The following is a 16,567-nucleotide window of genomic DNA, read 5'->3' on the forward strand; positions in this document are numbered from 1 at the left end:
TTTGTATCAGTTGAAAGGACACTACACAAACTGATTTATTAAGAACTGAGGAAATTACTTAAGAACATTTAGTGCAAAAATGCAGAATACTTGAAAAATGAATACATTCAAGCATTGAGCAAGACGAAGTTATCTGTGCTAGGGCTTCATAATCTATTATCAGAAAAGCTTTTAATTATTACTTTTAAAAAATTTTCACCACAGCCATGCATCAAACTGTAGGGAAAAACGGTGATGAATTCCCTAGAAAGGTCCAGGTGACTTCTAACCTGCCTCCACTCAGGATCTGAACACAAACACATTTAAGTATACCCAGATGGGCAAATGTGCATAGCTCCTCATGGTCCCAAAAGTGGTATCTGTTGTGGTCCTCTGTCTGATGATAGCTGGAGTTTCCTGCTCTTTTTTCCTTAAATTGTTACTTTAATGAGTGAATTTGTAAACCTCTCAGAAATAATATGTAAAATCTTGATGCAATCAACCACCTTCATTTAGTTATTGTATAGATTAACTATTGTATCTGCAGAGTGCCTAGCAGAATGCCTAGGACCTAGAAGCTACAATAAAAGCTGACTCTTTTCTCTTCTAGAAGACAACACAATTTCCAACAGCAAAGAGTTTAAGAATCTATACTCATCACAAACAAGGGCCATACATCACTCATTATTGTCTCAGCATGTTTCAAAAAAAAAATTCGTACACTTTGAAATAGTCAAAACTATTCATTTGTGAGCCAAGACAAGGGAATCAAGGTTTTTAAAAACTAGGCCCATAAAGAGACAGAAATTCTGTCAGGAAAAAGTGTTATCAAATTAAAGCATCTGTTATAGTCATAATAAATGACTATGGCTCGTGTCAGATATATTAGAAAATTAGAATAAAGGGACAGCTTTCTATGAAATAACCAGAGTATTGGTTTCTCTCTTCAAAGATGTATCACAAATGGACAATACTATAGTTACACAGCCATAGCAAATAAGTGTGAATTTCTAGAAACTACATAATTATACAAGGCTTTTTTATTATTGAAAGATGAACACTAAACTGTAAGAGGTAGTTTGTGACTCATTAATCTTGTGTTCCATGTAGACAGAAACTCTGATATAAAGATAATCTAACCAATGTCATAAATCAAGAAACAATTTCCCAAACAAACTGAATAAAAGGAAACTAAATAAAAGTCATCGTGTTATTAATCACTTCATCCATTTTACTTACAAAATAACATTTTCCCTTATTTTTTCTTCATCTTGACTCCATCAACTACACAGTGGCATATTTTTACACTGCATTTGTTAGGGGGTCCAAATTCATTGCAGAACAACGTGAAATATAAATGATTAAGACAAAATGCAAATGAATAACAAAATAAATTTTATAGAAATTCTTCTGCATTTAAATTTTAAGAGAGGCTATAATAAGCTTCGAGAAATCCACCTGCCTTCTCCCATTACATATGTTTTATCTGTTAACATTTCACCATTTCTATGCAGCACTAACCTAAAACAATCAGAATAGCTATATGGAATACGCACAAGGGCCATACAACCTGAAAGACAGTATGGCATCAAGTCTGAAATGTAAATATTATATTATGAAGTCAACAATATTTCTTCCTTAGAGTTTTCTGTCATTTGTCTTGGGAGAGTGGTGAGGGGGTACGGAGGTGAAAGAGACAAAACAGATATACTTTTAATTACATTTATGAAGAAAACTTCAGGTTTTTTTTCTCAACTACATTTATATCCTTGCTCACCTGAGAAAAACAAAACCATAAAATCTAACAGAATTTCTGAACTTCTAAAAGGCATATTCATTATACTTACTGGAGTTTAACACGCACTTTCCCATTTGGCAAAAATGGGAGAAAAGTGGTAGTGCCAACAAAAATCATACCTAAGAGAGATGTTTCCTTGGCAAATGCTGCAGCAATAGCTGGGTCCAATGCAGGTTGTCCATCTCCGGATGGAAGGTCAGGTCTAGTATAATCTCTACTTTTATCATTGTTGTATTTTACATTCAAATTCACAAGTTTGGAAAAATCAATCCTTAGGGTACAGCAAGCATTATATATATTCTGACCATCTAGAGCCTATAAAAAGTAAATAAAATGTCAGCAATGCTTTTGACAATAAAACCTAACAATGAAAACCTACACATAAAAGACGTCAGAAAAGGGATCAAATTTCATACAGCTGAACATGTATTAGTTACCATCAAATACTATCTTCTCTAAATAAAAAGCGCTCTTAAATCTAAAATACAACCAATTAAATACTCATGCTAATACTTTTAATTTAAAAAGTGCAAATAGCTTTATTTTTGCAAAAAGTCCCACCACTGAAGTAGTACCACTATAGTAAAAGTCTGCAAAGTACTTTTTAAAGTTCATTTTATAATACATATATTTTATGGTGGATGGAAGTATTCATATGACTTGTTATATAACCTCTGTTTGATGCCACATTGTATGAGGCTGACTCAAACAAAATAAATATCCCTATGATACATTATAGCAATGTATGTGAAGCTGGGCAGAAGTAAGTATCATCCTTTACTTCAGGGGTTCAACCTGAATCAAAATAACTTGAGAAAATTAGCAAATCCAAGCCATTCCAGGGGAGGTTGGGAATAGAAGAATATTAAATCAAGATTTAAAAGCTTGGACTCAATTAGGCCATCTTGAGCAAGTTACTTAACCTCTCTGAGTCTCAATGTCTTAATCTGGATGATAAAGGCAACTATGTTTCCTCACAGCATTATTTTCAGGATTAAATAAAAGATCACATGTGTAAGTGCACTGTGAATTACAATGGACTATGAAATGCGGCTGTTACGATTATTGTTTTATTCTGCTCCTATACAATCACCATTTCTAGTCCAGCTGTATATAAGCCTGGAACAAACTAGAGAACAGGAGACTATACTGTCAATTTTTCATATCAGTAATTAAGACCATTCTTAGTTCTATAAATCACTGTGGAAATCAAACAACATATCTTCTGATAATACACAAATAGAAGGTCAAACCTGACGTTTACAAGAGTCATTACGTGTGTAAAAATAAATTCAGAACTGTATTACTTTAAAAGTAGACAACATATTTTATTACAAACCTGGTGCTTGAAAGAGCATTTTTAAATTACTTTAGTACTACTACTTTAACAGTCATTTGGTTAACTAAGGAAAGTAACTAGTTTGACTTAAAAATAAGAGTGCATTGTTCTGGAAAAAATAAACCTCAAAAGCTGTTTGGGCATATGAAGCTTATACTTCATTCAAATACTCCCACTCTCTGGAAATACAAAACTCTACGCCTTAATACATAACATTAAGTTTAATGTGACTCTATCAAGCTAAAAACTAACCTAAAAAATAATTCCAGAATTTTTAACGTAAGGTCATTCATTTCAATATGGTACTGATAAACACTCACCTAAAGGAACTACATACACACCAGGGACTGAATTACATTTGGGTTAGACAAGGTACCTATCACCACATAAAAGTAGAAACCAAATACACGGAAGTGGAAACCAAGTATCAACTCCACTTGCCATAATAATACAATTACTAATATATTTAATACCCTGTTGTAAAGGCAATCAAAGTATTAAGCAAACGCAGGTATTCATTTACCCATGCAACACTCCTATAAGGAAAATGTGAGCCAAGAAACAGAATCTACGTTTCCTCAAGTATGAGTACCAAAAGATGTGTAGCATAATTTACCCTTAGGTGACTTCTTCAATAATATTAAAGAGGAAAAGATATCTTGGAAGTAAAGACCTTGTTTTGAGTCACAGTATCTAAATTAGTGCCTTAAGTAAAACAAATGACACTAGTAAATCAACAATAACATCAGTTAAATTTCTATCAATAACTTCAGTGAAATTTCTTTGAGGCTGTGTATTTTTTCAAGCAATACTGAGGTTGACTAACACTGCCAAATGTCTAAAATAAATGTCAATTTTTAGAAAGCCCTCTTAAGAAGCCTTTGACTTTTCTCCCTTTAACTTTTACATAACTTTGTGAAGCTGAAAGGAAGACAGCCAAGTATACCTAAGGTGCAAGAGCTAGAAATCAGCAAATAGTAATATGTAAATTAAAACAATCTGTTAGCAAGAGGAGAGGAACACTAGGTCAGGATCCATGAATACAGGAATCTAGGCATTTTCAAGTCACCTGAAGTAAAGTGAATATAAAAAAACAAGGTATGAAAAAATAAACATTAAAATATACATGCAAGATCATTTCAAAAAGTGTCACTTCAAGCTCAGGTGTTTGCAAAATCCAAGGAAATAACTGCAGCACACAATTCAGTCCCGTGGTTAGCAATCAAGAATGCAGTGATATCGCTGGAGTAAAGATTTTGAACAATTTTTACTGTTTGCAGAAAGACTTCCCAAATGTATCTACTCACAGGGAGAGCTTAGGGAGCATGTAAAAACAATCAGGAAAAAATTTTCATAGTAAATAACTATCAGATTTAAGGCTAAAGCATAATAAAAACTGGGGGGCGGGGGGTGACATCATCAACATGGCAATATTAACAGCTACTGAAAATCTCTCCCCCAAATATCAACAAAATAAAAAGGACAATTCGGAATTGTTCAGAACTTTGAAGAATATATAGATTGGAGAAGGCCCGTACAAATGCCAAATTAAAGACAGAAATAAATATCAGGAGCTGCATGCAGGCTGAAGTATTTAGAAATGAAGTGTCAAGATGTCTACAGCTTTCTTTCAAATGATTCAGCAAACTTACAGATACACAGAGAGAAAGATGGAAGACAGAAGAATATGAACAATTTTTTAATCTAGCTGGAGAGTATACGGTTGTTCTCTACACTATTACTTCAACTCTTCTATGTGTTTGAAATTTTTTATAATAAAAAACTGGCTGCACCAATGGGACCAATGGGGAGGGGTGGCCACAATTTTCAGGCCTAACTTTGTGGGGAGTTCAGGTGAAGAGAGAGAGCTTGGAGTTATTTACTGTGGCTTTTGTCATGGTTCGTCCACTAAACTGCATCGTCGTCATGTCCCAGAACATGGGAATCAGCAATAATGGAGACCTGCTCTGGCTCCCGGTCAGGAATGAATTAAACTATTTCCAAAACATGACCACAACCTCTTCAGTAGAAGGTAAATAAAATTTGGTGATTATGGATAGAAAGACTTGGTTCTCCATCCCTGAGAAGAACCGGCCTTTAAAGGACAGAATTAATTAAGTTCTCAGTAGAGAACTCAAGAAACCCCCAGAAAGAGCACATTTTCTTGCCAAAAGTCTAGATGATACCTTAAAATTTATTGAGCAACCAAAATTAGCAAATAAAGTAGACACGGTTTGGATAGTGGGAGGCAGTTCTGTTTATAAGGAAGCCATGCATCAGCCAGGCCATCTTAGACTGCTCGTGACAAAGATCATGCAGGAATCTGAAAGTGACACATTTTTTCCAGAAACTGATAGAGAGAAATAGATAAACCTCTCCCAGAATACCCAGGTGTTAGTTCTGATGTACAGTAGGAGAAAGGCATTAAGTACTAATTTGACGTGTATGAAAAGAATGATTAACGTGAAGATGTTTTCTGACTCAACTTGTTTCCCTCCCCCAACAAAAAAAAAATTAAGTCTTTTCACATTAGAAAAAAAAAGCTTCTGTTAACTTTAAATCTATAGATAACTGTTCTAAGCATGGTGGTTTTACTCGCCATTAATCTTCACTAAACTGTATCAGATACCATTTGTGACGTATTTCTTATTATAACTGCTTTAATGCCCATCCCTCAAGGGTCAGGATTAGGTCCCCAATACCTACCTAATGTACCACATTCATCAAGATAGCCCAAAGCTGGAGAAGTTACTGATACCATGAGTTGAAACCAGGACCCATAGTGATAGGAGCTAGACAGATTAGTCCAAAGGGCAGTAAGGGATTACAAACAGAAGTACAACCAGTATTTTAAAAGAAAATTGGATCAGAATAGGGACTGTAAATTATTACGGTTATATTATCCTTCTGAAAAAAATTCTGTTCGCTCAGATAGGAAATCAGTGAATTGAGAACTCCACTACATTCAATAGAGAAGGCAGAGGTAGGTAGGAGACTAACTTTTTGAGGTTTAAAAGAGAAAAGGTCTTACACCTTTAAAAATTCTGTTTCTCATCATCAGTAAGATTCAGAGTTGTTATATGAAAAAAAAAAAGGCTGCTCTTTACAGAAAGAGCTCAATCTAATAGCAAGCATGGTGGCTAAAATTAAACTCAAAAAGGTAATGAATTGAGAAGGAATATTGCTAGAGCCCAAAATTAGTTTGTTAGAAAATAAGCTTTGCAACATTAAAAAATAAAACTTAACAGTATTTTTTACCCATCATGTTAACAAAGATTTAGATTATATCCAAGAAAATAAACATTTCAGCATTTTATGCATTATAAATTGGCACAACCATTTTAAGAGTGAAAATCAGCAATATAAATTAATTAAATAAAATTTGAAATTTTCATATCCTCAGAACCCAAAGCTTGCATTTCTAGAAATTAATCCTGAACTAAAAAAGAGTATTGTAGAATTTTTTTTAAGTCAGTCTGGAAACAACCAAATGTTGATCAATAAAGAAATACATAAGTAATGCATCTATAAAATGTTAATGTTCTACAGTAGTTAAAATGATTGAAGTACTGACAGAAAAATGTCAAAGACTGCTAAGTCAAATAAGCAAATTGTATGTATTAGCCAAATTTCTAAATAAATATTAATATGTATCAAAAAAACTGGGAAACATTTCAGAATTTAAATAAATTTAAATGAGACAAATCTGTACAAATTAATATGGCAAAGCCATAAATGGAAGAAAAAACAAGGTATACTCTTTGTTTGGAGAACACTTTCTCAATATCTATCAAAAGTTTAAAATGCTCACTCTGACTCAGTAATTTTACTTCCAGGAATTTATACGAACAGAGATATTTGTACACATACACAAAGATGTGTGTATAAAGATTTCACTGCAATATTTGTAAAAACAAAATACTGGAAACTACCTAAATATCCATCAGTAGGAGAGTAATAAAAAAATACTATGAAGACAAAAAAAAATACAAAACTGAGGAAAGATGTTACAAACACAGAATGCACAAATAAATGAGCACAATGAAACAATGTATGTGGATTGAAATTACGGAAAGCCACAAGGAAACTCTTTCCCCTTTCCCTTGAAAATGTTTACCACTTACTTAGGTATGTTATTTTTTTGAGATTGCTGAGATACAGATTTAACAAATGCTCAGGGAAGCTTTAAGCTCCAAATTCCATAAATATGTAACTTTCTAATTTTTAGAAATTTTTAAAAATTATCAAAATCCAGAATATAGGACAAACATGATCTCATATGTTTGATGAATATGCAAACATGAAAATACGCAAATTCATAAAGTCAGAACCTAGAATACAGATTATTATCAAGGGCAGTGTGGGAAAGGGGGCATTAATACTTAATTAGTAGAGTTTCTGTTTAGTGCAACAGAAAAAGTTTTGGTAATGGATGGTGGTAACAGTAGCACAACACTGTGAATGTAATTAACACAACTGAATTCTATAATTAAAAGCAGGTGGAAATTTTAGGTTGTTGTATACATATTACAAGATAAAAATTTTAAAAAAGCAAAACAAAACAACCATATATGGTAGTCTGAAGTTGTCATATACCCCAGAAATAACATTTTTGAATTTAATCCAATCCTGTGGGTGTAAACCCACTGAAAGTAGGATCTTTTGATGAGGTTACTTCAGTTACCTCATATACCCCAGAAATAACATTCTTGAATTTAATCCAATCCTGTGGGTGTAAACCCACTGAAAGTAGGACCTTTTGATGAGGTTACTTCAGTACAAGTAGGGCCCACCTCAGTTAGGATGGGTCTTAATCCTATTACTCAGAAAGAGAAAAAAACAAACACAGCAAGAGGTTGGACCTCAGTGGAACCTGGAAGAGAAGGGCGAGACCAGGAGACACCGCCATGTGTCCTGCCATGGGACAGAGGAGCCAAGGATCACAGGCAGCCAGTCCCAGAATGCCAGTCTTTGGGAAGAAAGCATCATCTTGATGATGCCCTGATGGAGACTTTCTTTTAGCCTCAAAATTGTAAGCTAATAAATTCCCATTGTTTAAGTCAACCCATTTCATGGTATTTGCTTGAGCAGCCTAGAAAACTAAAACACAACCCATAGAACTAAACATAAACTAAAGCACAACCCACAGAACTATACATACATATATATACATAAAAATCCAGAATGTAAAAATGGTTTTATAATACTAATAAAATGTCAGAACAACTATGTACCAATATAAAAAAAATCCCAGAATCATGCAGGCTTTTCCTAAAACATCCTAAAGCAATCATTTCATCATAAATCCTCCTGCCATATGAATGCATAAAATTAAGTGGAGGCCAAGGAGAAACTTTATCCAAGAAAACAGTAATGGATAATATGATTAGGTCTCTTGAAGAATCTGCATAAAACAATGAGTACTGGGTATGAAGGAATGAATGGCATGATCTTACTACTGCAAATATTTTACCTCATGTTTATTTTTACTATTAATAATTAATGAAAAACAGTCACCTAGAAGGAATCAATAATGAGAAACCACCCACTTGTATGCTAAAATAAAATGACCACATAAAAGGACTTTCAAAAGACACAATGTCACTATTCAGTGTCAACTACAGATATTCCTAATAAAAAGAGATAATGCTCCTGAAAAACTGATTCTAATAAGATAAAAAGTACCATTTTCTACTCATGTATTAGTAATTTCAGGGCTGCATAAAACAGTTTTTAAAAGCCTCAAGTGAAAAGGAGATTACATCAGTCTCACTATTACAAAGTCTGTGATATTTTTATGCAGCATGTAATTCTGCTCCTCAAAAATATAAAAGCTCAACTGGTAAGCCAAGGGAGAGCCTACCTTTGTCCAACAGTGCTTGCCAACAAACAAACAAGACTTTGTAAAAGGAATTAGGGTGCTTTCTTATTTTAAAAAATGTGAAGATCATGTAAAATATTTACTTTTTATTGGATCATTACAATTGTTACCACGACGTGTGATTATCACTCTGTCAATTCTCAATATGAACACTAACTTCTATGGGTGACTTAAGATGTTTTTAAGCGATTGGATTGCAATATATACCAATGTCAGGACAAATTCAGGAGACTGTTGGATTCCTTCCCCTAACCCTCATTAGTAAATCTCCATGTGTTTATCTCCTTTTTTCTGAATTGCTTACTCTCTTTAATAGCAAATTCTTAATAATAAGAATAAAATCCAATTAACAGAATGTACTTGTCAAAGATCATAGTATGCGGAAAGAGTTTGGTTAGCCCTATCACTCAAAGCTGCATTCACACAGCAGTGGTTCCCTGCGTTTCCTTAAAAAATATAGAATACTAGGTTCCCAACTCTAAGGATTCTGATTGTGTAATTCAGAATTGCCAGAGAGGCACATTTTAAATAAGTCATCTACATAGGAGAAGAATGCAAGTGGTCTTTGGAACACACTTTGAAGAACACTATAAATTTTCTTGGCCTGTTAAATGGATTCCCAATGCTTAATAAGAGATGTTTTGTCGTCTCTCACTCATTTGATAAACTACCACTAGAAGCAGAGAAATAGCCATCAGGCTTTCTTCCCAAACTCATATCCCTTGCTTATAATTTTATATGGTCGCCACTAGTTTTAAGCATAAAATGTAACAAGTGAACTACAAAATTTAGAGACAACTCATTTTATAATATGCTGTATTGTTGAAAGGCAGGAAGAGATTTGCAGCATACCAGGCACTGGGAAAAATTGGGACAGGAAAAGATTCCTTAACGCCTTCAATAAGCCATGTATGGTGCTAGGAATGTAGTAGAGAACAAAGTAGACATGGTACTAGCTTCCATGTAACTGTGGTCCAACAGAAAAAAACAGATATTTAACAAACAATTATGAATCTAATATGCAGAAATAAGAATTAAGAAAGGAAAGGATCTAGTCTAGCTGAATGCTCATAGAAGACTGCTCTGAGAAGTGACTTACAAATTGATACACCAAAGAGGAAGATAGCAGGAGTTGGACATAAAGAGATAAGGAGAACATCTTAGTATTATCAAATGGAATAACAAGTTGATCAGAAAAAAACACAAAAGCATTCAAGCTATTTAAAGTAAGTCCAGTATAGCTAAAGAGGTGGGAGGTAACACTGGAGAGGCAAGCTGAGGATTGATTTAGAGATCTTGTAAGCCCAAAAGCCCAAGGGCTGTGGACTTTATCCTAAGAGGAAAAGTAAGTGAACTGAAGGGCATTAATAGAAGTAATAAGACTAAGCTGAGATCATTCTTAGCACTCTGTGGAAAAATAACGGGGGTGGGGGAGGAACTCAGAGTATTAAGTTTAGTCAGAAGGCAAATAAAGAAAGAGTGACAGGATGATGGCTAGGATCAGTGCTACTCAAACTGTGGTCCATGGACCAGCAGCCCGGGTCACACTGCATGAAGATAAAGGAGTTTGTGCCAGAATTTAAATCAATATTGACACTAAGTATGCTGTAGCCAGAAGTGTGCTGATTTGTATTTTGGCTCAATCTCTTTACACCATCAGAGATCAACACTTTAAACAGCTCTGACTAGGGTGGTGGCAGAAAAACTGGACACAACAGGACAGATTCAACAGAAATCCAGGAGCTAAAATCGATTAAAATTTGGTGATTTTAAGTGAACAGGAGGCGAGAGGAATAAAGGATGACTCCAGGTTTTCAGGCTTGCAACCACATTCAAGTTGGCACCTTGCACTTTACTGACAGGGAACACCTGAGGTTGAGCAAGTGTCTCTCTGAGGGGTAGGAGGAGTTGGATCGAAATGCTAGGTTTAAGGGTATCCCATAATTCTCTGGCTTCTTAGTATGGGTCTCTTTGAAAGATCTGGGCTAGAGAAAGAGATGTGCACATTGCCAGTAACAGAAGTGTAACTGAGCTGTGGGGGCTGGTGAGGCCCCCCAGGCAGAAGAGGGAAACAAGAAGAAACAGCCAGAGAGGTAGGATAAATCTAGATGTGAAGTCAAAGAGCAGGAAAAAAGGATTTTAAGAAACAGTGTAAAATAAGGATTGAATAGTGCTTTGGGATTTAGCTACTCTGATGATCACTGGTGACACTAGGAAGAGCAATTTGGATAAACGGGTTCACTAAATAACAGCGGGTAGAGAAATGAGACATAAATAAGTGTAAACAGCAAACACAGCTTCTTTAAAAAGTCTAGTTATAAACAGGAAGGGAGAAAGGGGAGACAGGGTGACAGATGGAAACAGGTGGTGGTAGAGGTAAATTTACATCAAATGGGAAAGGCTTCAGCATGCTTGAAACACTAATGAGATACAGCCAACATAAAGAAAACTACAGGAGGGAATCACAGTGCAAAATCCTTTGGGAGGCAGGAGAGGACAGGACCCAGTGCCCACTGGTCTTACATAAAGAAAGCTTTTTATGAGAAGAGAGAGATTGGAGTCGGTATAAGCAGATTTTGTGAGAAAACCTGAGGGAGGCTCCATCTGATAGTTTTTTTTTTCCCGTGAAGCACCAGGCAAGGTCATAAGTGTGAGTGAGGAGGGACATAGTGGAATGGGAAAATTTCTATGATACAGTCATTGTGAAAAATGAGAGAACATGCTGACTGGAGAACTGTGGTGAGAATGATCAAGCAGGTAGAGGGCCTACTGATGGCTGATGATCAGGAATTTAAACTAGAATCAATTGATAGATTATGTGATATTCTCTATTTATATTCAATAGCCCAGATGCAGGGATGAAGGAAGATGACTGGAGTCATCAAAAGTTTAAGTTTTACCAAGGAGACTGGATTACAAGAAAATGGGGCAAGTAAGTTTAGGATACAAACTAATAGAAGGGAACTTAAGTATGCTTTTTGGTATCTGAACTCAATGAAATAATGAAACAATGATCCACTCTCTTAGAATTATAATTTTAGAACTTTGTAGAGAAGGCCTTAGTGAATGTATATACACTTATAAATATCTGTGTTTGCTTTTTTATGGGATGCTTACTATCTGTGCTCTGAAGACTGGCTGAATGAAAACCTCAAATGCTTAATAAAAACAAGTTCTATCTTTTATCAAGAGATTAAATGTAACCAGAGATTATTTCAGACAAAATATACATACAAACTATTTTTCCAATAAAAATGATAGCCCAAATGCAGCATAATTAATCATATTCTATTACATTGGTCCTTTAAATAAACAAATACTCTCCCTCTGGATCAGAAGGTAAAAACAAGTATAGCAAAGAAAATACTCATCAAGAAAAATATGCACTATATTTAAAAACATTTAGAAATGTGAAAAATGTCAGAGATCAGTGTCTAGATTGTCCCTATTGATCAAACCTCAAATCATACCAGACTGATTTGGTAACTCAAAAAATATAAGTTAACTGTTAACCTATGTCTGAAAAGGCAAACGTATTAAGTTTAGATTATATAACCTGGGAACCAGTGAGTAGCAAGACACTGAAAAGAAAAAACTGTATCTGAAATGTACACTGAAAAAATGTCTAGCTTACAGATAGTGTGCTTTATTACAAGCAACTTTTCTTTTTAAATCTAAGCATCTACTTGGAAAATAGGAAAAATTCCTGTTCTTTTTACAGCACAGAGCTGTGGTCAGGAAAAAAATGAGATAACAGCACTTGGTAAACTATTCCAATTATGCTAATATTACTCGTATAGACTTTTTTGCTACCTGAAGCTATTTTTTATGCTCCCTGAATAAGATTCTGAGGATGGAAATGAAATGAAACAATAACTGAAAATAGCCTATGTTAAATATAAGCAATCTTAATTTGGGGGAAGCATTCAAGTATCAGAGGCTATAATTAGTCTGAGGGTCAAAGAGTCAAAGGAAGAGAGAAACGACAAAAAGGAGGAAGACAAAGGTAAATAAAGACAGCTGATTTAATGGCTTAATAATAAAGAAATATTCAGTGAGATAATATGTCACAGAGAAGTTAAACAGACATAGAACAAAGGTGGGATTTAAGTAAGATATACAAACAGAAGATTAGGGCATTTTGGAAGCAAAAATGTGGTATGAAGTTTTCAATGTAGCCACACATGGGAAAATTTTACTTTTTTTAAGTCACTTAGCATCCATATATATAACAACAACAACAAAAGCTAAAAGTTAATAAAATGTAGAACTACAAACCCATTCAGAAACATGTCTTTTAATACAAGATTAAAAATAAAATGTTTTGAAAGTCACATGGGTATCTTGATAGATGAATTTATTAAATCTCACTTAAGTGAAAAAACATAAAAATGAAATAAGTTTCTCCATCTTTCTAAAATGATATACATGCTAATTAGAAAACCTTAACCTGTGAGTCCCTTCAAGAAAATTAATCTCAATTAAAGGTCATTTGTTTTAAATAAAATAAAGCATATAAGATGTAATTTTAAATAAACCAAGGACACATCAGAGCAAGATGTAATTTTAAATAAACCAAGGACACATCAGAGCATTTGAGCCACACCTGTACTGAGCCACATCAGCCACACTATCTCCAATGTTAAACTAATTACTGAAACTCTTTCCTACTGGATACTACTTAAAATCTTATACTAGTGTACATATATGACACACAATCATTAGTCTTTTACTGGTGTACATGTACAACACAATCCTCCTCAAGAGCAAAACACTATGACTAAATTAAGCAAAAATGCAAAATATAAACCATATTATAGGAATAACTACAGGGCTAATTATTTTTAAATAAACATATTTTTATGACAAATACTAAGGTTTTCTAATACCTCATGACACCATTTTCTACCATTCATAACAACAGCTATATCTATCAGCCACTGAAAGATATCACTATCTCAAAAGACGTTCTAGACTTACCAGTTTTGCTTGTTGAGCATTTACTGGATCACCATACTGGAGCAAAGCTTGAAACTGGTTATTTTTTGTAAATGTGATTATCTTCAACACAGCACCAAACTTAGAAAATATCTGTTAAAACATTAAAATCAAAACATTATCTACTGTGTTATTACTTCTCCAATTTATAAGTGAATATGCAAACTAAAATGAACTTACTTGGTGAAGAACATCAAGTGTTACAGGATAGTACATATTATCAATGATTATTCTAAGTACTGGACTCTGAGCTGGAGTAACTGCACTCTCACTAACTGTGGTGCCACTAAGAGGAGTATTTGCTGTTTGGACGGCTGTCACAGCTTGAAGAACTGCTTGAGCACGCTGAAAATTAAAAAGAAAAAAGAGTTAAGTACTTTAGAGAGAGCTATTATTTTCATGTACACTTTGCCATATGTTAAACTATTCATTTCTTTTCTAGAACATACTCAACAAATATTTCTGAGCACCTTCAATAAGACAGGCATTGCCTGTACAAAACTCAAGTATCCTACTAGTGTTTACTTCAAAACAATTATCTAGGCTTTGGTATCAATGTTGAATAAGCAAAGATAGGCAGTGTAATTTATTCTTTTTAAGATGTAGTTTGGCTGATCCATGTATCCAGAAATGTTTTAAGCAGAAACTTTTAAAGAAGTATAGAACATCAATCTAACACTAGTCACTCCATAAACAGGTGCATGGTTAGCTTAACAAGATTACTGATTTTATCCAAAAAACTCCCAGAAAGCTTTGTTATTACTAATACAATTTTAAAAGAGAAATACTCAAGGTACAAGTTTTTTTCCCCCCATACTATTGTAATGTAACTTCCGATAAATATTTAGAACAGAAATCGATGTATACTCCACTAAAAAACATAAAATTTTCAGGCATGATTTAAGATGTAAAGAATATTTTCCAACTATATATTTTCTAGTATCTATTACATACATAAATTCATTATTATTTTATATGTAACTAATAAAACATTGCCATTTAAACCAAGACAGTTCAATATCATAAAATGCATCCTGATTTCAGAGATTTTCAAATGTGAAAAATATCATACATATAGCAATACAGTATTTTTAGAAACTCTGTCAATCAAATCATATGTCAAATGCTCTAGGAAGGCTGCATTTATTATTATTGTGCCTTTCCTACTATTATTTTGGCAAGTATCTATCTTTCTACTATATTTGGACTCAGAAAATCTATGTAAAGGCAAATAATTATTAATTATAACAATGACAAATACTTCTATAATGTTTTATGGTTTGAAAAAGATATCTGCAGACACATAGGAATATACATAGAGCACAGTGATGAATGAAATGTAAGGCGAGCACAAAAGAAAAAGGACATCTATGAGAACAAACACAAATAGTCATTTTACTAAAATATTATATAACCAAAGGATCAATAAAGTTTGGGGACTCAAAGAGACTGTGTACTCATCTAGTCAAACCTCACAATTTAAGGGCCAATTAAATAACATTCTGACCTATAAACTCATATATTAGTTGATCCAACATTTTGAAACAAGGTAAGTATATAATATGATACCTTTACACTAAGGAAAATATATTAGGAAAGAAAACTAATAGCGATAAAAAGATTTCTAGAGCAATGTTTATCTACTTAAATGTTCAAATATATTTAACCCAATATATACAAAGTTTTTTATGTGGTTCACTGCAATATTACTTTCTTAATTAATGAATAAATTCTTATGTACATGCATCTTAAAATTATTTAATATAATAAGCATGGAAACATCACAATAATAAATGAATAAATTCTTAAGTATATGTATCTTAAAATTATTTATCTAACATAACAAGCATGGAAACATCACAAATAAGAAAAACTACCATCTACCATTTCAAGTAACAGAATATCTTTTTTAAAAGAGGCATCACATGATCATGGTATAAATCCAAGCAGCACAGAGGATTCAAAGTTCCCCTGTAACCCTGTCGCCCATTTTCCTTTCCTCTACTCACCTCTCACAAATACTTTCAGCATGACACAAATCCATGCTTTCCAAGTACTAGCAACCTGTTTATTCTTATTGCCAATTTATATACCACTAAATTAGTATACCCCATAACATATTCTATTGCTGTGGAACATTTGGATTCCTTCCAGTTTGGGGCCATTACACATAGTTTGTCATGAACTTCCTCATGTATCTTTTGAAGCACTCATATATACATTTTCCTCAGGTATTTAACTAACTAGTAATGGATTTAATAGAAAACAGTTTCTCAGAAATGTTAACCCTATAAAATCATTTTGATAGTTTGATAGTTTATGAAAAATAAGCTTATGAAACTTTTGGCCTAAAAAATAGGGTTAAATTTTCAGCTTTTAAAAAAAATATATTATTAATTTTGGTAGTAATTTTCATTCCTTTAGAACCAGAAATAGTACTTACAAGAATTTTTCATGAGGAAATATACCAAAAGAAAACGACCATTCTCTGTTCTTTTTATTTATAACTTAAAATGGCATTTGCTATTCTACCTTTTTGTAAGAGATAAGAATTTCCTTATCTCAGTTTTAC

The 16,567-nt window shown here is 33.6% G+C and overlaps 1 protein-coding gene and 1 pseudogene across 6 annotated transcripts in view; one reads left to right on the top strand and one right to left on the bottom strand.

The window, feature by feature from the left end:
• The window catches only part of PTBP2 (polypyrimidine tract binding protein 2), a 102,189-nt gene that overhangs the window by 26,655 nt on the left and 58,967 nt on the right, over positions 1-16,567 (bottom strand). For all 6 annotated transcript variants that reach the window (XM_037826574.1, XM_037826570.1, XM_037826572.1 and 3 more), the window contains 3 exons: positions 14,176-14,340; positions 13,978-14,088; positions 1,897-2,092 (listed from right to left, as the gene is read on the bottom strand). In XM_037826574.1, the coding sequence (XP_037682502.1) occupies positions 1,897-2,092; positions 13,978-14,088; positions 14,176-14,340 (472 nt within the window). The remainder of the gene's footprint in view (positions 1-1,896; positions 2,093-13,977; positions 14,089-14,175; positions 14,341-16,567) is intronic.
• Positions 5,013-5,611, top strand: LOC119526985 (annotated as a pseudogene).

Source organism: Choloepus didactylus, chromosome 2 (genome assembly GCF_015220235.1).
Source record: "Choloepus didactylus isolate mChoDid1 chromosome 2, mChoDid1.pri, whole genome shotgun sequence".
Lineage (NCBI taxonomy): Eukaryota > Metazoa > Chordata > Mammalia > Pilosa > Megalonychidae > Choloepus > Choloepus didactylus.